This window comes from Ambystoma mexicanum, chromosome 6q, assembly GCF_040938575.1.
Source record: "Ambystoma mexicanum isolate Mex_15411 chromosome 6q, UKY_AmexF1_1, whole genome shotgun sequence".
In the NCBI taxonomy this organism is placed as follows: domain Eukaryota; kingdom Metazoa; phylum Chordata; class Amphibia; order Caudata; family Ambystomatidae; genus Ambystoma; species Ambystoma mexicanum.
Window position 1 is genome coordinate 1,427,523,232 of NC_090937.1, and position 24,482 is coordinate 1,427,547,713.

Sequence of the window (24,482 nt, forward strand, 5' to 3'; positions counted from 1 at the left end):
CTAGTATAAACACTGCACCCACAATATTAATAATTACGGGGCTTGGCCTCAGAACATCCCACAGCGTCCAACTTAGTCTCAAACTGTGAGTGAATTTTTGCATATTAAGAATCTCCAAATTGTACATTTTTGTCCGCTTGGTATAACTAGTTATCAGTATTCTCATAAAACATATATTTGCGGGACTCTCTGAATCCACAGTCGTTTGTCTCCGCCCCTAGAAACTTGGCATGACTCAGAGTTCAGATGTCTTGCCTTCCCCTAAGACAGTGTTGTTCAGGCACACCCAAATCAGCATATTCTATTCATCTGAAAAAATCCTTTGTCTTGTTTCTCCAGGCTGCAGGGAAATTCTCCCCCCTCTTAATCAACAGGACCATGTGATTTCCTGTGCTGTTGCTGAGAAGACTAGGTGTGAAGGCTTCCCGGGGACAGCCAGCCATTGAAGTCTCAGCTAACTTAAGTTACTGTTTAGCTCCTGAAATACAGGTCTCCTGTCAGAATTTAGATAGGTAGCGCCGGTCAGTGTCCAGCACCGGTATTGCACCCATTTTTGACCGCCGCCTTACCAGTAAGCAATCCTCAAAATATACTTTGTTCAAATATGGATGCACTTCTGTGGACCTCAGATTCATGTGGATTCTTGCGGGAGAATGATGTTGACCCCCCAACAAGGAGGTGGGATCTTTTTAATTGTTTCGTCAGCCATGATTTTAGCAATTTTTGACATCAAGAAAATGAATTCCCAAACAGCTCTGGGTTGCTTTTGGCAATCAGTATTGCTATTTCCAAGTGGTTCCAGGCTACTGTGTGTGTAGCCCAATGGTGTTTTTAGGCAGTGACCTCCTGTGCTCACTAATATAGGCAAAAGTGGGTGGCGGCCTATTGTTCCGGTTTTTACTGCACATTTTTGGCTGGTTTTGAGCGAGCAGCATGCTTTCTAGTGGCCATTCTAATGTTTCTGCGGCCAGCACCACACAGTACTGTTGTAGGGCTTGGATGCATGGGTGAAAACATCCCACAAATAGCACCACTGCCATGTTTTACATAAACAAGCAGGGGGGGGGGGACACACTCTCCAACTCTGTCCAGGCTAGCACAAAAAATCTGGAAGTGGGCACTCAAGCGGAACATGTTCATTAAGTCGCAGCATGTTCCAGTGGAACTCAATTCTCTGGTGGACTCATTAAGCAGAGATCCTCTACTCGAAGAGCACAAGTGGCAGCTCAGCAGAAACATCTTGGAAAATATTTTCTCCCTCTGGGGCTATCATCCCTTCATCCCTTAGACTTGTTTGCCACAAGCCTAAACACACAATGCCCAGACTTTAAAACCAGGATTCCCCAACCCGGAACCAAGGAGAACGCCCTGTGGATGAGCTGGTAAGGGAAATTTGCCTACGCTTTTTCCACCCAAAAGCGCTACTGAGCAGAATAGTGAACAAACTGCAACAGAAACCTATGACGCTAATCCTGGTTGCTCCCATGTGGGCAAGACAACATTGGTTTCCGCATCTGTGCAAACTGGTGATATGCGATCCAATCCAACTCCTGTGCCCCCCGGAGAGGGGGATAGAAGGTGTGAGAGGGGTTCTGTGTAGGCGCGAGCTTGAGATTCTGTGCTGGACATTTGGCCATACGAATTTCATAATGTCCTGTTTTCTTCCTAGGATCGTTTTAGGGATCGTTCTAGATGGGGCGTTGAAGTAGAAAAATAATCTGGGCAGAATATACATTTTACTAGAGACAATTCTTCCAAACCAGGATATGGCTTCTGTCGCCTTAAACGGACTTGATTGTAGTACATAGGGATAATTTGCTTTGTATACGGAGGAGTGGTGGGAGGTGAGTCCTATCTCTTAGTATTTAAGGTTGTGTTTGGCTATTGGAAGAGAGGAAGCCTTTTTTTACCTTTTTTAAAAAAAATTATTTATTTTTATTTCAACTGAGCTCTGATTAATCCATCCAATATAAGTTCTGTGCTACTTTGATCCATTCAGTTTTATTCGGGAGATTTTCGCTTTTCCAAAATGTTGCAAGACATGCCCTTGCTGCATGGAGCAGGCCATGCGCCATCTTTGGTAATTTCATAAACTCATCATTTTCTTCTTGTCAAAATAATATCAGCATCAGTGTTTTCTCCCTTATTTCTCCGTCCAGCTCTTTAATCCAGCGGAGGACTTTCTCTCAGTATGATCCCCCATCACATATGCCAGTAGTGGGCCCTCCTCCCACACTCATGCCAACAAAGGGGAGTCACCCCATGGTACATTTTAGCTAGCCTGACTCGGTCATATTGCCATCAGTAGAGGAGTTTAATACCGTGAAGTTTGTATTGGCATGCAGTGGACGGTTGTGATGTTCTCCTACATATTTGAAGCCAGGTGTGCAAAGACAGGTCCCTTTCGAGATTAGCTTCCCACTTTTCTTTAAGCCTATCGGAGAGAGATGTCCTTGTCCCTACTAGGGCTTTATATAGTGCACCTATCAGTCTACTTGAGCCAGTGCCAGTATCCAGTATTTTCTCAAATGTGGTGTGTTCTCTCTGTAATTTGTCCTTTGTGTCCCTGGTCATGACACCCTTCAATTGCAAGTATGGAAAAACTGGAAGTGGCCCAAGCCCAAGTGCTTCTTCGAATTGTAACGAAGATTCCCCCTTTCCATAATTGACCTGTCCTTTCAAGGCCAGCTTCAAACCATGTCTGAAACCTCTCCGGGTACCTTAAGATGTCCCAAAGGGGATGGCCATCTGGGCCAGATGGCAATCTGAGCCATGAGAGGGCCGTCGTGAGCCCTCTCATTCCCCTTCTCGGTCTCCACATGCTCCATAAGGTTCTCAGAATCGGATGTTACCGTATTATCTTGAGTAGTTTCTGCCTGGGTATCCATATCCATTCCTTCCCCTACGGTTGCAGGATGAAGAAGTTGATTATCTAGGTCTACCCATTGTAAATTCTACTGCTGTGTGAGATGTGGGACCTGGATTCTCAATTGGGAGGCTTCATAGTATAGACTTATGTCTGGGAGTCCCACCCCACCATTATCTTTAAGGTGTCAGAGTGTATAAGGGACTCTGGGTTTCTTGCCCTGCCAGAGAAAGAGCAATAGGGAGGCCTTTGTTTTTGCAAAGTAGTCATGAGGTAATTGTATGGGGAGCATCTGAAACAGATATAGGATATTCAGTAATATCACCATTTTGATGGCGTTGAGTCACCCAATCCAGGAGATCGTGAGTCGATTACAGCATATTAGGTAATTTTCTATGACTGACATCAGGGGAGAGAGGGGGAGAATGTGCTTCATATAGCCCTTGAGTTCTCTGGTGACATTAGTGCCTAGGTATCGTAGTGTTCCCAGACTAACTTTCATGCCCAAAGGTGTGAATCGTCCCACATCTCCATCTCTGTGTTTATCTATCGGGCGGCGGACTGATTTCACAGGGTTTATTTGGAGCCCTAATTGACCATATACTTCAATTATCTCAGTCGCTGCCAGAATCGACGTCAGGGGATTAGTTACATGTAGTAACATGTCATCTGCATATAATCCTAATTTGTACATCTTGCCGTTCACCGTAATGCCCTCTACCCTGCTGAGTCTCTGAGCGAGTGCTTCTAGTGAGAGGACAAAGAGTAAAGAGGACAGTGGCCATCCCTGTCTGGTCCCTCTTCCCAAGCGGAACCGTTGCGAGTACCCAGCATTTACCGCTACGCACGTTTTCGGGGATGAGTCTAATGCTTTTACACCCCAGAGTAGTCTTGGGCTTAGCCCAATTTTTATAAGGACCCCATAGAGAAAATCACACACCACCCTATCAACCGCTTTTTCTGCATCTATCGAGAGGAGCATGGGGTCCTCTCGCATTCCTTGGGCTTCGTGTATCAAGTGTAGCGTTTTCCTCATTGTATCCGCTCCCTGGCGTCGAAGCACAAATCCCACCTGGTCAGAGTGTACCAGTTTTGGGAGGTGATTCTCCATTCTGGCTGGCATATATGTGATGAGATTCAAACACCTTACCAAAGTCTGGCTGTCCTCCCAAGACTTCTAACACCGGCTCACCGCCTAACTTGTACTTATGATGTACCTTTGTATATACATTCTGCTTGTCTTCTTATTGCTATTTTTCTGATTGTAAATTTGTAATTCATCTGTAAACATTGTAAATAATGCCATGTTCTGCTTTCATCATGTTGTATCTAAGTTATGTGCCCGGTTGCCCCTGGGCCTGGTGCGCTTTAGAAATAAAATAAATACTAAATACTAATGTTAAGAAGTGATATTGGGCGATGGGAGCACAATGTTTGGGGTCTCTGCCCTCTTTGGGTATCACCGTGAGGAGGGCCTGGTCAAATGAGTTGGGTACCTCTACTGTTTCCATTAAGTTGTTGAAAAGTGTCGTTAGGAAGGGGGTTATGAACGGTGCAAATGTTATATAAAAACCCAGAGTGAAGCCATCTTCACCAAGTGCCTTCCCCAGTTTAATGCGTTCAATGGCATTCCTTATTTCATCCTCCGTAATCAGGGGTTCAATGATCTCAGTCTCGGTTTTTGATAATGAGGGAAGGTGTGTTTCTTAGGTATGCGGCTCTGGCTCCTGAGGGTGCAGTCTCTGCCCTACTGTATAAGACTTCGTAGAAGGAGGCAAATGCCTCTTGCACACCTTCTGCTGTGTCCTTAATGCTATTCTCTGATTACTCAATTTCGTTTACCCATCTTTCGGCTCGCTGCTCACGCAGATGTTTGTTTACTATATAATATTCTCCACAATTAGCTTTTTTTGTCCCAGAGTTGTCGCTAAAGCTACACCTACAAGTCAAAACTAAGAATAACCCGAACTCTGTTTTTCCAACAACTGGATTAATACTTGAACTAACAAAAATTAAGAAGGTTAAGAACACATGTGGCCTTTTTTAGAACATTTTGGGGGGTTTGGCCTGTATCGCCAACACCATTGCTACATTGCTACAGAAAAGAGCTAGAGTAAAGGGGTGCTAGAAAGTCCTCCCTCCCTTGCTCTTTCCCTCCTTTCCCCCCTTGCGCTGCACCCAGCACGTTTGCAAGTGAGTCAGCCGAGTAGATCTTGTGGTTATCACCGGTAGATGAAGCCGTAATGTTTTGGAATTTGTGAGAAAAGAAAACCAAGACTGAAAACCATATTCTTACCCGACTGATTAAGCTCTTCTTTTGAAAAAAATAAAAAAATAAAACATTTTTTATTAGCCAGTGTTTTGCAGCAGCAGAAAACAGCTTTTGTAACACAATGAAAACAAAGAACAAGAATCTTAATAAAACTGTCAACAAAATGGTGGTCCGAGAAGACCAAATAGTATCACAGATAATCAAGTTAGTAACTGGCAACAAGGTGAGAGTTCCCCGACATGCATGCAACCTTTTTCCAGATAATAGTAAAAAACACAATACAGGGTTCGTGAACTATTAGGTAAGATTTGCACAGAACTGGTAAATCTTCTTGACCTGGGTCAACCACAGAAATTTTTGCTTTATTAGTGGGATATTTTTCCTTAATACCTCAGTGAGTGGGAACCTTTTTCCACACTCACATAATCTCTAACTCTTTTTATGGTTGTCATTTCTAAGACTCTCCATAGTGTCGTTATAAGGTTATCCTCTTTAACAACTTATTGGCAATAAGTGCCTGTTGTTGCTGAGTTGCCCTAGGGGATCACCTTTTAACTTTTGTTTGCTAACCTTGAGTGAACTACAGTTCCCAAGGGTAGAAAGGATCTTTGGATCCCTTTTTACATTTTAAGTGAAATCAGCACACCCCATCTTAAGTGGAGTGCTGGGGAGATGCAATGAATCCCTGTTCACATTAAAACTGTAGCAATTCTGTTACAGTGACAAGCTTATCTTCAATGGCTGGTGGCAGTGATACCTTGTATTAATTTGGTGCACCTTTACCGCGGGCTGTGTAAAGGTACTCATTTTACCAAAATGGCCCCTGTCTTGTTTGTGTGACTTTTGTCTTCGGCGGGAGTCCCCTGGACTCCCCGCCCAGGCTCCAGTCTGTCTGTGAGAGCAGGAAGTGATGGAGGAGTCCAATACTCCCCAGCCCTTTGTCTTACGCCTTGCTTGAATGGGGACAAATCCCAATGGGGGGGGGGAGGCTGGCTGTCCTTATTGGACAACCAGACCGCCCCTTCTTGTAAAATACGGGGAGAGAATGCAGAGGTTGTGTTGCAATTCCTGATAAATACTGAAAACCTGGAAGCTGAAAAAAAAGCCCATCACTGTGACCGAAACCGAAGAGGAAGATGAAGGAAACGCGGGTCAAACAATTTCCAGCGGTCGGAGAGCCTGATGTGTAACCGGAGCCAGCTGTAGCCCTTCCTTCCAATCGACCTGGGGATTCTGAAAGACAACCCTGACCCAGAGCCTGGTGAGATCCACTAGACTCAAGAAGACCTGCATTTCGAGCCATATTTATTTTATTTGCATTTGTAGAGCGCACTGGCATTGAGGCGCTATGAGAAAGCTTAGGGAGGCTTGAATCGGGGTTACAAAAATGCGGCCCCAGCAGAGACTTGAGAACAGAAATTAGTTACGGTTAACAAGGGACAATTTCATGACAGTGAGGCAGGAAAACAGTACATTGTAAAAAAAAAAACATGTTACAGTATGCATAGCAGAGGTTGTTTAGACAAAGAGTCTAGTTTTGATGGCCTTCCTGAAGGTTGCATGGGAGTCTATCCCCCTGATGGATGGGAGTCTATCCCCCTGATGGATGGGGGAAGCGAGTTCAACAACGTGGCTGCCATGTTGGGGAAGCTTGTACCGCCCGCTTTCACCCTACAGGTGGAAGGTACAAGTATTCTGTTGGTGTAGGCCGCCCTGGTGGGCCTAGTAGGAGTGTGCAAGCTGATTCTCTGAGATAGGTAGGGTGGGGCACGACCGTGCATGCACTTGTGCGCCAGGGCGAGTGTTTTGAACGTAAATCTCTCCTTGACCGCGAGCCAGTGGACCTTCCTCCTGGCCTCAGAGATGTGTACACGTCTTGAAATGCCGGTTGCGACCCTGAGGGCATTATTCTGGGCCACTTGCAATTTGGCCACGTTTTTTTGGGAGGTGCCTACCAAGAGGGCATTGCAGTAGTCCAACCTCAACCCAATTATTGCCCTAGCTATGGTGAGGCAATTTGTTTGGGAGAGGTAAGGTCTAGCTGCATTGAGGAGTTTAGAGTGGTACGCTGCAGAGGATGCGATTGCATTGACCTGTCTGTTCATGGATAGGTCAGGTTCAATGTAGACACCCAGTGTCTTGATGACTTTGGAGACAGTGATAGGGATGTTATCAACTGTGTAGGATTGGTAATGTTCATCTAGTTTCCTCGAGGTGGAGGGGCCCCAATCAGCAGGAGTTCTGTTTTTTCGCTGTTGTGGCAAAGCCAGATTTTGGCCATCCATGATTGGATTGTGGAGTAGATGGCATTGAGGTTTTTAAGGTCAGATGTGTAGTCACCAGAGAGGGGGATCAGCACCTGGGTGTCATCTGCATAGTTGGTGTACGAGATGCCCAGAGCGTCGAGGATTTTGAATAGTGGTCTAGTGAATAGATTATAGAGTGTGGGAGCTATGCACGATCCCTGTGGAACCCCGCACTTGATGATGCTGGGGTTGGCGCACGAGGATTCTGAGAACACCTTCATGACTCTGTCCTGCAGGAAGGAAGTTATCCAGACACAAGCCCTCGGGGAGAAGTTGGCTGCGGTGGAGAGGTGATGGCATAGGGTCTTGTGGTCCACCAAGTCAAAAGCAGCTGAGAGGTCGAGGAGTAGGAGCAGTGCAGGTGTGCCTGCGTCTCTGAGGTCGTCTATTTGATTTTTTAGGTCGAGCAGAGCTGTTTCCGTGCCATGTCTTGGCCGGAAGCCGGACTGCCGAAGACCTAGGAGTTGATTGTCTTCGATACATTTTTGAACTTGCAGATAAGCTGCTTTGTCAAGAATTTTGAGCAGGAAGGGCACCGTGGTAATGGGCCTGTAATTTCCAGGGGTTGAAGGGTCAAGAGAAGTATTCTTTTAGTAGTGGTCTGACCCAGGCTTCTTTGAGTCCAGTTGGAACGTGTCCAGTCCGGAAGGATGAGTTAATGAATGCTGTGATGATGGGGACCAAAGGGGAAGCACAATCTTTAATAATCTGCGCTGGGCATGCGTCGCCCTTGCAGTTAGATGGTTTAATAGTGTTAAGGAGGGCAGTGACTTCAAGTTCGCTCATGTCTTTGAAATCGAACAAAGGGTTGGAGGAGGCTTCAACCCTAGTAGTGGTGTTACAGTTGTCAATGAGGTTGGAAAGTGCACTTTGGTGTGCTAGGATTTTGGTATGCAGGGTTTCCAATTTGTCAAGCATGGCATTTTGAATTTTGTTGCACCAGATGTCATCTTTTAGGATGGTCGGGGGGGGGGAGGGGGAGGCTGGGGGGTGGAGCGGGAGACTCCAGTTCTCGGAAGGTAGCAAATATTTCCCTGGTTTCCGACTTGGCGCCTTCAATCCTAGTTTTATATGAGGAGGCTTTTGCCTGAATGATGGCTTTTCTGCAGTCCTTGGAGACAGCTTTAAAAATAGCTTTGGTCGTATCATTTGAGCGGTTTTTCCAGTTAGCTAGAGCTGCCCTTTTCTTGGAACGAAGCTTTAAGAGCTCCTCCGTGAACCAGGCGTTAGCCTTTTTAAGGGTGAGCGGGGCTACTGTGTCCACTGCTAAGGTGATGACTTAATTGAAGGTGGATGCTAGAACCTCCGGGTCACTAGGGAACTGGTGTTTAAGCGCGGGAACCGCGAGGTAAGGGGCGATGTTTTCCATAGTGAGTTTACGTGAGCGTCTCGCGAGAGCGGCTGGGAGTGGGATGGTAGATGTCGAAGTCCCCTTAGAGGAGAGGTCAAATTTGATGCAGTGGTGGTCTGACCAAGGGATGGGTGAGATGTCGGAGATCAAGAGGGAGCAGTTGTTGTGTGACACCCAATCAAGGGAGCGACCTTTGGCGTGTGTGGGCTGTGAGATAACGTGGGTGAACCCAAGGGTGGATAGGGCTTTCTGTAGGGCTATGGCATTGGTGTCCCTAGGGTCATTTAGGCCAAGATTGAGGTCGCCTACGAGCAGAGTTTGTGACGTGTTTTTGAGGTTGTCCGAGAGTGCGTGGGTAATGGCGTCATGGAAATCTGAAGCCAGGCCGGGTGGGCGATAGACAACATGGAGCGTGATGGTATGGTTGGGCGTGAGCTGGAGTTTGAGGCGGAGGTAGTCTGAGTTGTGATTCAGCTGACCTCCGATCTGTCTGAGAGCCAGCGTTGCCCTAGTGATAACAGCTACTCCTCCACCCCTTTGTATCACACGTTGCTGCGACCTTGCGTTGTTGCAATACCCCAATACCCTGGGACCTCGAGCCATCTTGCGGTGCGCGGTCTTACGAATCTCGCTGAAACTTCGTGGGCATGCTAGTGGATCTCCAAAGACACGAATCGAGTCCGAAAAGTCCCCTCAGCAGAGTGCTGGACCTTTGTAATGACGAGAATTCAACCGCGATTTTCTGTCTTGCTCTTTGCTCCTTGAAAAGGCACCAAATCCGCAGAACCGTATTCAGCCGCGAGGGAAACCTTGCTTAGGGCCTTCTTCATTGATCCCTGCTGCAAAGCTCCTTCTGAGGTCTTGTTTTCAGTCACCACGACAAGGAATCCACTGATCGGGTATTTGGCTGCAGACCCTGAAGTTCTCCTGCTGCAAAAATCTTCTTCAATGCTAAGGTACTGTGTTGGCTTGGGTACGTACTTACCTTAAGCCTGTTAGGATTTCTATGTAGCTGTGGGTTGTTTTCTGTGACTGGGAGGCCTCTCATCCAGTGCCCCCAGTCCCACTGCCAGAATCATGCTAGGGTGTTCTGTGAAGTCCCTGGACCCTCCGCTAAACCTAGAAGTAAAGTACTCACCTGTTTGCCCAGTTTTACTAAGGAACTCTGACATTTGCTACTAAAGAACCTATTCGGACACTGCCTGTTGGTCACTAGTCCTAGTAACCCCCTTCTGCCACTGAGAACACTCATGCTCCAAGAATAAGGGAAAGACTTTCAAGGGATTGGGACTTCTGCCTAGAAAAGAAAATAAGTGTTTACAAGTTACTTACTTGTAAAGAGTTGGATGGTAACTGTAATTCTAAGAGTGAACAGTTACAAAAGTTCTTACTGATCTTGCATGTGTGATGCACTATTCTTAAAAGTATGGTTTACCATTTTTTGTTCCTTTTTGAAACTTTTTTTCCATTCTAATAGAATGTAGATTTGAAGGTATTTTACTCTCCTGTGATTAGGTTGTGCCTCTTCCCAAAAGTCAAGTGTTGGTATCATCAGATTAGTCCTTTTGAGGGTAATTGTATGAGTGTTCCCCAACTGGGTCTTGCTTCCCCTGACTTGCTGCTAGCCAGCCTGTCTAGAATAAGTCTACATTAGGTTGTTGCCTACCTAAAATAACTGAGTCATTCAGTAAAGTGTGACTTTGGGTTTTACTTTCCCCTTCATTGTGAGGTTAAAAAGGTATGTGGGTTTTACTTACCTTGTGTTAGCTGTGTGCCATCCAACAATACGTTACAAGAGTTACTGCTCCTTTCTATCTGGGGTTCCCTGATTTCAAAAGCACCTGTAATTGTATATTACATCCTTGGGGTTAACTCACCTAGTATAACTGTGTTAATACAAAAGTAGTGCACCTAGAATTAGTGTTCCACTATTCACCAAAAATATACTGTCCAGTTCACTGATTAGGTAATTTGTGCTAAGAATCATTATACAACTGGAAGGGTTTACTGCCGTTGCATTACTGAATGTAATTGTAAAAAGTAACCATTGGTTTTTACTCCCCAGGAATAGGCTTGACCTATACTGAATGTGTATGAAAAGGTTTTGACTTCCCTAGAACAACTGTTGGGTATTTCAAATAAGGTCTATACTTGGGTCTGTGCACTTTTCAAGTATAGTGTTGTGTTTTTATATTGTGATTAATATAATTTGTTAGTGCTTACTTACCCCTAGATTTATCTGGGCCTACCTGTATTTAAATAAATACTTTATTTTTACAATACAAAGTGTTTCTTTGGACCATTGGTATTACAATTTCACTTGTACTGATTCTACAGCCCTCTCTCGCTTCTAAGATAAGCCTGGCTGCTCTGTCTACGCTACCATGGACTCAGGTGGTACAGCCTTATACTAAGAGTGGAGTCTTGTACTGCCTCAGTTGAATGGTTTTATTAAGCCCTTAGTTGGACTTGAGAAAACTGTCCTAACTTGAACTAATGCTCTTTTATACCTGTAAGGAAACACCCACTATTAATGTCGCATAAGTATGTTTTTAAAGTACCATTTACGCTCGGGAGCCAGAAGTGGGTCCTGGTAGTGGTTGATGTCAAGGTAACAAGGTTGTAACAGGAGCAAATTGGTTCTCTGCAGTTTTGATCCCTGGGTGTCCTTTCTCCTCAAGTGTTCTCCCCTCCTACCCTTCCAGTTCTCTCCCTCTTCACTGGTGGTTTAGGGGGTAGGCACATAGTTATGAGATGGAATGTATAATCGATAATTGGCAAGTATTCGCAGGGAGTGGCTTATTTTTCTGCACTTCATTAGTAAGATTTGGAAAAAAGAGTAATTGCTGTTTTTTTTATTTTAAAGAAAATGCAAATCCCTTTTCCATGATGGTTGCACAATGTTTTTCTTTGCAAATCACAGAGCTGTGAAGGTGTGGTAGGTGTACAACAGAAAGAAAACTGCAGGCCAACACACAGCCTTATGTGAGTTAATGAGTATCTTAGGTTGCCCACTTCTCAGCTAACACTGAAAGCATTGTGATGTAATGCTGAAGAAAGGTTAATAATCTATGGCATACCATCCCTTAATGTAGCTTTGTAAGTTCTTTGAAGCATACAAATAGGAGTTTTGGCTGTGTCTGAAATAATTTCTCCTGTCATTTTACTTGCTTTGTTTTGCCTTTACTAGGCTGTGTTTCACACTTTGCCTCTGAGAAATCTCTTCCCCATGGCTCTGCCATGCTGTGGTCTGCATCCTCTGCCGCTCCAGTGACTTCACTTGGACCTGGATGTGGTTCACTCTCACCACTCCCCAAACTCCCCTTGCTAATATGTCCCCCAGCATTGCACATCACATCCTCGCACTGCAGCTTCCCCCAGCTCACATATGTCATTGCAGCAACTTGGTGCTGAGGGAAGCCACAGATTCTTACATTGGATGTTTTTTGGAGCTGGCTTATCACCCCTCGCCCGTGCTAGAAGCCTTTGCTCCCAGGGGTGGTGGAACTCGGAGGGATTATGTGCTTAGAACTCTCCTTGACGCCTTTGCATTGCTCAGGATGTTACGGGAGACTTCCAGAGCACTTATGGCCTGGGAATTAGCCTCCCCGGACCCATTTACCACAGCTACCCCTCCACCTCTCACTTGAGCAAGACTATATGTCCTACCCTAGATTTTTGCATTATAAGAAAATTATAACTACTTTGTTTACGTTTTCTGTGGAAATAAACTGCTTACTTCTCCGTCTACATGTGTCCTATGCTACCAGGAAACCTAATTATTTGTTTGTTTCTTCAGGCATGTTCATCTTGGAAGTTGCACTATTGTCCATCCTGTTTCCGTTTCCTCCCAAAGAAGGGATTGCTACAGATCGTATATTAATGAGTCAGATCGAATGTACTTCAAGTACTCAAGATCTCTTGTACCGTGGACACCCCTCTCTGGCCAGAATATTGTCCGACCACAGTACTTATCAGTCCGATGGTGGCACTCAACACGTCCCTGTTATGATGACTCGATGGTGGAAAAATCGCTTAAATCCATAAAGGATAAAAACAAGAAACTGGAAGAAGGGGGCCCTGTTTACAGCCCAGCAACAGATGTTGAGACGGTTAAAAAGTCTATCGGACACAGGGTTGTGGATGAAGTGAAGCATTATTATCATGGCTTTCGACTGCTGTGGATAGATACAAAGATTGCTGCTAGAATGCTGTGGAGGATTCTGAGAGGCCACGCTTTGTCTCGCAGAGAAAGAAGACAGGTACTGTGAAAATACAAGTGTTGAGGCCTCCGCCTTTGAAAGCAGAAACTGTGCTTCTTTAAATGCAGCATCTCCAATTATTATTGATTTGTGTTTGCCAGATATGTCTTTCAGGGTTTATACGTGTGCTGATCATAGTTAGAGAAATCCAATTATTGTAGTCCTATCTACACTTGACCAAATTGCAGGGCATTTATTAATTTGATTGGATATTTGTAAGGCACCTATACAACAAATGGTGTTTCAAGGCGCCTCAAGACAAAAAGTGGGAGGCGGCAGAGAAGAGGGAGAAAGATAACAATAACGGTCCTACTAGGACTTGTGACATTCGGATCGTGCAAGTACAGTAACAAGAAGTGCGAGGGAGGAGGCGGGGGAAGTGCCAGTCTGCGCAAAATGCTAGCGTGGGAAGGAAAGTGCAGGGTAAAGAGGAGAGATGCAAGTGAAAGGGGAGGGTGGGGGGGGGGAAGAAGGCCACAGGGTTAAGCGAGTGCTAAGGGGAGGGCAGGAGGGCAAGTGCCAGGGATTACATGGTGTGAGGGGGGTCAGGTTCCACATGCAAAGTGCAAGGAGGGGTTGGTGGTGCCCTGTAGAACTCAGAGGGAACCAGGCAGCAAGTTACTGTGGCAGACATGGGTGTTAGTAGAGGAGGGGGAGAGGGAAGGAAGAAAAGAAATGAAGGGTGTTGAGTTTCCAAAACTTGAGGTGATCCGGCTCAAGCCTGAGAGGCGCAGGGAGACCATTACAGAGGTAGGCTCCTGCAGAGGAGAGAGATCTACCCCCACTTTCTGCTTATCAAAGCGACTGATCTGCAGAGAGTTGGAGCTAGAAGACCGAAGGGCTCTAGCAGGGAGGCATTTAGGGAGAGAAAGTTGGATGTAGCGTGGTCCCAGGCCCCAGAAAGCCTTGTGGATAATGCAGATGGTCCTGAACTTGTTCCCAGCATCAACCGGGAGCCAGTGGAGAGATGCGGTCCCTGGTGTTGAGACCAAGGATGAGTCTGGCAGTCCTATTCTGGATTACTTGAAGGGGGCGAAGGGAGGATAAAGGAATATTGAGGAAGAGGTTGTTACACTAATCCAGTCAAGAGAGGACCAGAGCTCTGGAGACATTGTGTTTCTGGGGGAAGGTGAGGAAAGGGAGAATGCCTTTGAGGAGGTGCAGCTGATAGTGGGTCTTCTTGGCAAGGTCCGCGATATGAGGAGAGAGGGGAGTTAAAGATGACACCAATGTTTTTTAACTCAAAAGAGGGTGAGGGGACCCATCTAGGGCGCCCAGAGGGTAGGAGTGAGCTGGGGTCCCAATGAGAAGGAGCTCCGTCCCTCCATTAATGCAGGGATCATTGGCAGCACACCATGCCTGAATAGCAGTCAGACAGTCGGGGATGAGAGAGGTGGAAGAGGAGGAAGAAGAGGTAAGCTTAAAGGAGAGCTGTGTCCTCTGCATAACACTGGAAGTGAGGTGAGAAGTAGGAGATCATGTGGGAAAGTTAGATGTTGAAGAGCCACAGCGAGAGGATAGAGCCTTTGGGGACACTGCAGGTTGAGAGTGTGATAGGGGAGAGAAAATGGCCCAGTTGAACCTGGGAAGGTCGATTAGAGAGGAATGAAGTCAGCCAGTCAAGTACCGTTCCTGTGAAGCCCAGGTTGTCACAGAGCCGATTTGTCGGTGTGGCATTATTGACTGCGTCGAAGGCAGAGGAAAGATCCAGAAGGATAAGAACGGATGGACAGTTGGAACCAAGATTTGAGAGCAAGTCTTCACAGTTGTTCATTAGAGCAGTTTCCGGCCTCTAGCTGCTCTGATGCCAGACTGGTGGTCGTGGAGACAACCAACAGATTCAGTGTGTTGGATCAGTTGGGAGATGACCAGCTTCTCCAGATGTTTACTCAGGAAGGGAGTAATGGAGATAGGACGGTAGTTAGCCTGGCAGGAGTGGTCGGCAGAGGACTTTTTGAGGAGAGGATGCACAAGGGAGTGCTTGAGGGGTAGCATGAGTCCGTGGCAAAGGAGTGATACAGAAACTAGTCAAGGATGGCGCAAGGCAGGCAATGTTGTCCTTGATAGTTCTGGAGGAGGAGGGAGCACCTGTTTGAAGGAGACTTTTATAGAGAGGACTTGTCTAGAGACCTAATCCGGTGCAATGGGCGAGAAAGGGAAGAGTAGGAGGGAAAGGGAGAGGGGGGCCAAGGGAAGGCTGGGTGCTGGGGAGGGAGGATGGAGGAAGGATGAGAGAGGGGAATAGAGGAAATTGAGGACATTAGTTTGTGTGATCTTGTTACCACAGAAAACTTCCAAGCTGCATGGCGTTGTTCTACTTTGATTAGCATACACTATTGACGCCATTAAAGCAGTTAGGTAAACTCCATCCTCGTAACTGCAGTGAAAAGTAGGTATTCCACATTAAAACCTACACACAATAGCCCTTTATCTGGTGATTCCACTCCTTTAAAATGCAGATGATGTTAGTAACATTCTCACAGGAAATCTCTATGGTGTCTATTTTAACTTCTGTCCAACCACTCTCCCTCCACCCCTGAAAACAGTCTGTGAAAGTTGATGGTAATTAAAATGTAACCTCTTAAGCACAGAAGAGGATCTCCTCCTGATAACTTGGTCATTGTTTTCAACTATTTTGTTCAACATTTGTGTGGTTCCTAAGTTACAAATGCCATACCTGCTGCCGTCGCTCATCTTTGCAGGTGCTAGTGCAAGACAGATTTGAGTGTCTATATTTTGAGACCATGTTCTTCGTTAATGTACCTATAATAATGTCTTCAGAATTTTATGAAAAATGCATGTAGAACCACTGATATTTAAATCTTAATTGAAACGCAGAATACTGTTAGAAACCAGAGGGTGTCTCGCCCACTAGTCCCCGGGGATCTGTCCTGCAGGTGGCCAGGACACAGCCATCGCTTTTGGATCCAGTTCCTGGGGGTGGACCATTGCGGGAGGATCACCTGGGTGCAGAGTCTTCTGGGAGTGGGACACCAGATGGTGAGAGGCGGTATCCCATTCCCTGTAACACCTTTACCCCATCCTACTCTGTAGGATATTTAGGAACTCTACCCCACACAACCTCTTTACAACACAAACACTTTCTCACAGACAGCCTGCTATAAGGGAAAACACACCAACACTCGAGCCGTGTACGTGACCATGTCCCAATACTATGGTCAGGCGAGGTCAGGCATGTATCGACAATCACTCACACCTGACTTCCATTACACTTCCCCACATGGATAAAAGGCAGAGCACACTCTGAGCGAGTCAAAGCACATGAGGAAATGGCCGTTTCGAGACGGTTGCTGAGCAAGAGGGGAAAGACAGAAAAACCGAAGGGGATCGCAAGGAGGGTAATTCCCTTGACCTTTTCGACAAGGAACCAATACTTTCCAGGGACCTTGAGAATAGAAGGCGTAAGACCAGGAAACAAGGCTTTACAGTCCTGCTTTGTGTGTCGGAGATACCCGGGGCCCTCCCGTGTCAGTAATTTAGGTGGGGATAATCGCCAGCCGCTGTAGTACTGTCCTTGGCTACAATAATAAAGCTGCATCAGTGAAGTCAACACAGCCTGTGATTTGGGGAGAACCATACAAGACCGGTCTGTGTTGAAGCCAAGGTTGTAAGCAGCAACATTGTATGGCGAGCGCTGGAACAAACGTTGTTAAAATGAGTGTGAGAAGAGATGCGGGTGAAGTTAAACTGCTGATGAGTGATTGAACTTTAAAGCAACCTACAATCCCTTTAACGGAGTGGTCCAGCACCGCGTGGGTTCTCAATCGAAGGTCTCTGTAAGGTATCCAGCTGAGAAATAATAACAGTAGATACATTTGGTCTGAGCCTGGCGGAGGGAGACAAATGGAAAGAGAACGAATAAATGTGAATCAAAGTGGTCCTGCGACGGGTCAAGCAAAATCATGCACACAGTCAAGTCTTTGAATTTGATGAAATAGAGAAAGTTTGGATAAGTACGTGAATTTGGTCCGAGCCTGGCAGAGGGAGACAATTGAAGGTTTTGTGTTAAAGTGGGTCTGAGCCTGGCAGAGGGGGACCCGGGTGAACAGAAAATCATGCGAGAATTTGTACATGTGAAATCCTAAGAAGAAAGGAACTTTGATGTTAGTCGTGTTGCATCAGGCCCTCTGAAATAAGAGACTTTGAATGACGGAGACTTTGTACAGAAGGCCCGGATGTTGAAGTTTTGAACTGCATCCTCGTGCTAGAGAAGCCAGAGACTGTGCTACGCTTGAGTGTGCCGCCTTGTCCCGTGCTGAAAATGTGGGGAAGGGAAGCCAACCATTTGAATATCCTGACATATCGTTTCTTGAACACTTTTCGTTTGCATAAGCATTGTTTCCCACGCTATTTGTATTTAGAAGTAAGGATTTGCAATACATTTATTAATATAGGCCTTTTATTTTGACAAGACACCACTAGAAACCGTGTTAATATTATTTGATTGTTGTAGCTTGCCCCATCTTTAGATTTAGGATTAGATAGGAGTTTTTCAAACACAATTGAAGTTAAATAAACCCACTTGAACTGTGATCACTTGTTTCCGTCTTACTGTTTGATACCGTGCCTTCCTTACAATACCCAAGAGTTAACCTGTATGTGTGTCTAATTAGAGGGATGCTCTGTAATTGTTGTTCTTGACTGTCCAGCACAAAGAATTCAAGTTTGGTATGCATATTTAAATAGTTTTATAATAGCCCATGTCAAGCCATTATGTAGGCCAGGTATAGGCCGCCTCCACAACTCTGCGGCTAATCAAAACCTATATATAACGTGAATGAGTGCACTAGACCTTCTTAAAGAGAAAATCTGGGAAAGGTACCCCTTAATATTGTTGATGTGGCAAGACTGGCGTAATTTTGCCCAAAAACCGCTGACCCGATTTGGCTGATAACTAAACTAAAATCTTTGAAAGGACAAAAGGTGTTTTTAGGCTAACTGCTAGTAAAGCAGTTATTTTGTGCTGCCATATTGTTAACAAGGATATAGCACCTTGTTCTTTTGTTGCAGTAACAGGCATTACCTGACAGGCAGGCAGGCAGGCAGCAAATGCTTTCTGCAATATAGGTCTCCCTACATTTTCACAGACATAATTACATTTGCATGGTCTGTGTAAATGAAAACGTTTACTTTGAATCCACAGGAATGAATGCTTTTGGAGACGGTAATGTTTTGTGAGGACTACTTGTGTACCAAAGACTTGATAAAACAGTTGTGCGAGATAACCATAACGGTCATCTGCTCATGAATCCCTCTACTGCAAGCTGTGGTGCAGCCAAAGTGTGTTAGGCATGAGATGATGTGAGAATTATTCTTATTCTAAAAGTTGCTTCTCTAAGGAGTCATGTTTGACACATAGCACATTTAGAATCTATGTTGCCATCAGCTCAAATACTCTCTGGAGCAATCCAGCTCTTGCGTGATGTCTGTATATTCACAGTGAAATCATACCTTTTAAAGTTCGTATTTGATGTATCGCACATAAAACAAGAAGTATATTGCTCAATTCTAAACTGCACATTATGAGCATTTTGATAGTTGAGCAACAGCACAGTCACTTGCCCCTATTTTGTTGATTTACTAACAATAGGGATTCCCAAACAATACTTATTCTCCTATTCTTGATGAAAAGGTTGGTGGTTATCTCACTAGGGAGAGCAGTAAAAACACTATTGAGTTTCCTTTCTTCCTTCCATGAACTTGCCACCTCTGTCAAAGGTAATATTCCAAACCAAAGTTTTGCATACGACGACTTCATGAAAAATTCCTCGACTTGATCCAAGTACTTCTCGGGACACTGGCTGAGCATTTCCTTTGCATACTCCAACGCTACACCAGAAAGTTTGCTTTTTCAGAGTACAACCATAACCTGTCCAGACCCAGCTGTGTATATGTTAACTTAATATAACTTAGGCATGGCCAACAATTGCTCCTGTGGTATGCATAAGAACAAGGAGGGGGTCTTTACAGGCTATTGGGAAGGGGACACGAGCCTTCCGCACCCCCAAGCGCTTCAGGATAAGGCATAGACCGCAAGACATAATCTAAGAGACCAGGGGGGTGGGGTGATGCCGGCAAAGGCCTCTACACTATCACATTATCGCATGCTTTATAGAGGTAGTGCACATATGCGGATAGCAGCCATCTTGGATATTAGTAGTCATATTGTAACACAAATCTGCGCAGCAGTAAGCATCCCAGGCGTAGGTCGTGAACATGAGCAAAGGGATAGGTTGTATCCCAGGCACTGATGAGAAAGGCCAGAGTTACAGAGATCCATAAACCCTTCATTGTCTAAAAAGTTGCCAGCCTTCACACTCTGGGAAGAATGTGCCCTGCAAGGCCATGGGAAGAGGACTGAATGTCTCTGTATAATACAATCCCACAAGGAGCAGGACACGGTCCTCCGACCCCCTCCTCCAGTCCCAATTCTAAGTTATAGCACCCAAATGCCCTAACTTTAAGACCTTTGAATTTCAAGGTACCAGCCAGCCCCAGACCATTGATCATAAATCTTTTGGACTCCCAATCGATCAAAAAGATCAGAAAGCAGGGCTTCCCTGCCTTCACTACTAGGTCACGTGATTTGTGCATGGAGAGATGAAATTATAACCCGGAACGTGGGTGGAAGGCGTTGGAGAGGTGCCAGCCTGTCTGGGAATGAGTGAAGTGTTTGAGTTAGTATGACCTCGTCTTTTCCCCTGAGCCCCCTGTCTGCTCATACCAGGTGCATAGCTTCATAGATAATGATGTGGTGTTTTAGTTTGTACACAATTGCCAGTAAGCCGCCTTGTGACTGATGACGAATGCAGCATCACCCACCTGAAAGAACATGGACAGACTAGGCTCCGACTAATGGACTGGCAATTCCTTTGGAGCAGATGACCTATGTGTAGGGTCTCACCAACCAGCTGTACAGGTTTTTACTGTGTGTGATGTCACTGACGCTGTCTGCCTTCATATAGTGTTATTTGTGCTGATTTTGGCAGAACGTTGCGCAGCATGCAGTTCTTTGTTGGCGCTTCTATTTTTGTCTGGAAATAAACCTTGTTTTCCTTGCAATAGTGTATTGGGCCTTTTTCCCTAGTGGTTTTCTTTTTCTTCTGATGTGAGCATCTATGTGGCTTCACAACATTTGTTGATCCCGACGTGATCCCAGCTACCCCTGCGACGACAGAGTCTTCCAGGCCACTTCTCTGAAGGACCGCGACCAGTCCCAAGCGTGCAGACAGTAGAGGTGTGCAGGAGCCGTTTATACCGAATTCCTGTCTGCTCTCTGGAGCAGGGTCCGGCTTCTGGGAGAGTGCAGGCCGTTATTGGGACCCCTTGGCGGAGGAATGCGGGTGAACACGCAGATGTGAGTACACCCCTTGCGTAGGATAACAAGGGGAGGGTGTGAAGGGACGTGTGGTGTGCATGATTTAAGGAGGAGTGTGGTTACACCAAGTGGCGAGATTTAGTTTTTTGTTATTATTTTTTGGATAATTTAAGAGGATTATATGGAGGAAAGCAGGAGTGTAGACAGCCTTTCGAATGGTTTGTGTCCTCCCACGTATTCTTCAATTTTGATATTCGTATCATTACCTTTGCTGCTTTGGAAAAGAAAATTCCACACCAGAGGGCGCTGTGTTCGATGGCGTGCCGTCGATGTCCCTCGAAGGTTGGCGTAGAGCATCAACGTCATCCATAGTACAAATAGCACAAGCTGTTTTTCAGAAAGCTTTCGCTTCGTGTGTTCGAAAACGGCGCTTCAGTCTTTCGTCAAGATATCTTAATCTTCGAATCTTCTACCACAAAAAGTGGCTAAAATAAATGCCACAATTGCGGGAAGATGATGTTTATCACTGATCCCCCATCGAGTTTGTCTATGGTGCCCGAGTCCCGACCATCAGATTGACGAATGCGGATCCTGTCAGGCCATGATGCCTAAAGCTCTCAAGGAACGGCAATGTAAATTGGTGGCGGGAAGGAAACTTCGAAGGCCTCTTCGAAGAAAATTAGAGACTCTGGGGAGTCTAAAGTCTTGTCCCGGCGTAAGGCAAAGAAGCCTCGATCGAGGAATCTTCGAGGAAGAGACGTCACCGATCTCCCTCTTCTTCGTCTTTTCACTCCACGGGGTTTATTACTTGTCCAACTAAACAGGACTCCCCTAAGAAATGGGAGGCCTTCAGAGCCTCAATAATACAAATCTTAGAGAATGCGGCCCGCCCCCCCTGAAAGTAGTCATGTGAAGACCATACCCCAGCTCATCCCTCGTATGACAGGGGAAGGTCAGAGACTACTAAAAGCTCAAAACCCAGCGAGACATCGTCGAGGGTACGGTCTAGAGAACCTTCTCCGGTACCTAACAAAAAGAGCAAGTCGAGCCTATCGGTGCATAAATCGAAGGCAGTGCCAGACAAAATGGCGTCAGGTTCCAAAATTTCCTCGACACCTGTGTCGAAAGCTCCGTCGACACCATTCTGAACGCCTTTGTCGAAGGCACCTTCGAGTTTATTGAAGCCAGGTTCAACAATATCGACGCCATCGACGACTTTGTCGAGTACAAAATCGATTCCTATAGCGTCATCGACGCCACAAGTGAAATCTATGCCAACATCGGGTAAAGTGTACACCCATTTACCAAGAAAAGACTTTCAAGTCTATGACTTCCACTTATGAAGAGGAACAATCTTCTGAAGATTCTTCCCCATTTGTGTTGAAGTATGGAACAAAAGACGCACATGAGGAGCTAACTGATCCATATAAAAAAAGTCTGATCTCTAGGACTGTCTCCAATCAGCTAGTGGCATAGACACTTCGCCTGAATTGGAATTCGACAGACCTGACCCAACTGATCATGCTGATTCAGCATACAGGAACATTATGAATAGTGTTGTAGAGTTCATGGGTTGGAACAGAAATTCACCCATATACAAACAAGATGCTATGACAGATATTCTGAGCCAAGGTCCTCAGAAAGATACAATACTACCTTTTCACACAGCCCTTCTAAAGAAGGTCATGGCTAATTGGGAAACCCCAGAATCGGGACCTGCAGTAAACCAACATTTTGCAAGAAAATATAGACCATCATCTGATCCAGAATATTTAACTAAGCACATGACACCAGAAAGCTTAGTGGTCCAAGCAGCTATATCCACAAGGCAATCTGCTTACCTATCAATTCCCCCGATAGGGATGATAAAAGAATTGCGGCATGGTCACGCAAAATGTTTTCTTCAAGCAGTATGGCTTTAAAGGCAACCAACGTTACTTGTACCCTTTCCAGATTCACCTACACCCTGTGGGACTGTATTAGTATGGCGGCTGAGCGCATTCCGGAAGGCGAGCACAGAGACGGCTTCCTGGGTATTGTGAAAGATGGAAAGGAGGCAATGGGGGAATGTCTGCTGTCAGGACTGGACACTGCTGACAGCATCAGCAGGTCCATGGCTTCTAGCACTGTGCTACGCAGAGATGTGCAGGCCAGACTACTCAATATGCGCTTTGACGGCTTGTGGTTGTCTGGTAGCAGGGCAGACTGGCCTGGAGAAGCTGCAGACCTCTAAGGCGGTGGCTAAATCGCTTAGCGCCTCCATACGGCAAACTCATCAACACTCCTACTCGGGCTCATCTTCCTGGAGGAGTCGTTTTTTATTCCTCATTTGGAAGAGGAAGAGGACAAAGGAGATATCCTTGTGGTCGACGGGCAAGTGGTGCTAGATCAGCCCCAGCAGCGGCAACTGTCCCCTCAGCCGCTACTGCCTCCTCCGCCTCTAAGCCACTCTGAGGTCTTGACCCACAAGACCCCGGTGGGAAGCAGAATCTATCGGCATCTGAAAGAATGGTGAGGCATTACTTCAGATGCTTGGGCACTTGAAACAGCAGCCCAAGGTTACTGCCTTCCTTTTCAGAATAAAGACTTCAGGTCCATCCACCGGGATACAACTCTATCAAAATTCTGGATCCGCTCCTGTTGCAGGAAATGTTAACCCTGCTAGAGAAAGGTGCAACAGAATATGTACCTGTAGCAGAGAGGAACAAGCATTGGTATTCCCCCTACTTTCTCATTCCCAAGAAGGACGGATGATAGAGACCCATCTTGGAATTAAAGAACTTGAATAAATTCCTCAGGAAGGACACGTTCAAGATGGTTACCCTTTGTCAGATCCTTCAGGCTCTCCAACTCCAAGACTGGTTGGTATCATTGGATGCTTACTTTCATGTGCCAATCCATCTCAAGCACAGAAAGTACCTGAGGTTCGCGGTTGGCGGTTCCCAATATCAGTTTCGAGTTCTGCCATTCGGGCAGACCTCCGCCCCAAGGGTTTTCACCAAGCTGATGGCAGTTGTGGCAGCGAGTCTCAGGAGAGGGGGGATTCACCTCTACCCCTACCTGAACGATTGGTTGATCAGGGTTCGTTCACCCGAACAAGCCCAGGGCCATCTTAGAATCACCTGCCACTTCCTACACAGAGTGGCTTCTCCCTGAATTACAAGAAGTCCCATATGATACCATTCCAAAGACGCCAATTCATCGGAGCGGTCTTGAATACTTTCTCGGGGAAAGCCTCATATCCCAAGGTGAGGGCTCAACACTTTCAGCAGATGGTTATAAGATTCCAGAACGCCCAACACCTTCCGGCCTTCGTTTTTTTTTTTAGTTTTTTTTTTTAGGTTGCTCGGCCTCATGGCATCCTGCATTTTCCTGGTGCCAGAAGCCCGATTGAGAATGAGATCCCTTCAATGGGCTCTCAGGACTCAATGGGCCCAATTTTCAGGGAATATGTCGGATCATCTGCAAGTTCTGAGCAGAGTTGCTCAAGACCTAACTAGGTGGGCTTGCAAAGACAATATTCTCTGGGGAGAGTCTTTTTGGCAACCATGGCCGGAGATAACAGTAGTGATGCACGCCTCACTCACAGGGTGGGGAGCCCACACCAACAATCTGACAATCAGCGGTCGTTGGTCTCCATCATCCTTTTAGAGCTGGGGGCAATCAGATTGGCGCTGAAGGCCTTTCTGCCCTCTGTATGGGGAAAGATGTCCTGATAATGACAGACAACACAGTGGCCATGAACTACCTCAACAAGAGAGGAGGCTTAGGATCACTACCACTGTGCAGAGAGGCAATGCAGCTCTGGTTCTGGGCACTACAAGAAGGAATCTGTCAGCAATTCACCTAGCCCGAGAGCAGAACACGGCGGTGGACGCTCTGAGCAGGCAGAGCAGTCTCCCACGAATGGGAACTAGCTCAGGAAGTCCTTCAAGAGATTGTCAACCTTTGGGGAACCCCTCAAGTGGATCTGTTTGCGACCGAGGTCAATTGGAAGAGCGATAAGTACTGCTCATGGGAATTTCCCCCAAGAGGAGCTCTAGGGGATGCGTTCGTAGTGGACTGGGAATTAATTAATTGCACCTT

General features: G+C 46.0%; 1 protein-coding gene across 1 annotated transcript in view; it reads left to right on the forward strand.

Moving 5' to 3' along the window:
- The window catches only part of LETM1 (leucine zipper and EF-hand containing transmembrane protein 1), a 919,975-nt gene that overhangs the window by 58,046 nt on the left and 837,447 nt on the right, over positions 1-24,482 (forward strand). Inside the window, exon 3 of the mRNA XM_069632136.1 lies at positions 12,595-13,057. Coding sequence (XP_069488237.1) covers positions 12,595-13,057 — 463 coding nt within the window. The remainder of the gene's footprint in view (positions 1-12,594; positions 13,058-24,482) is intronic.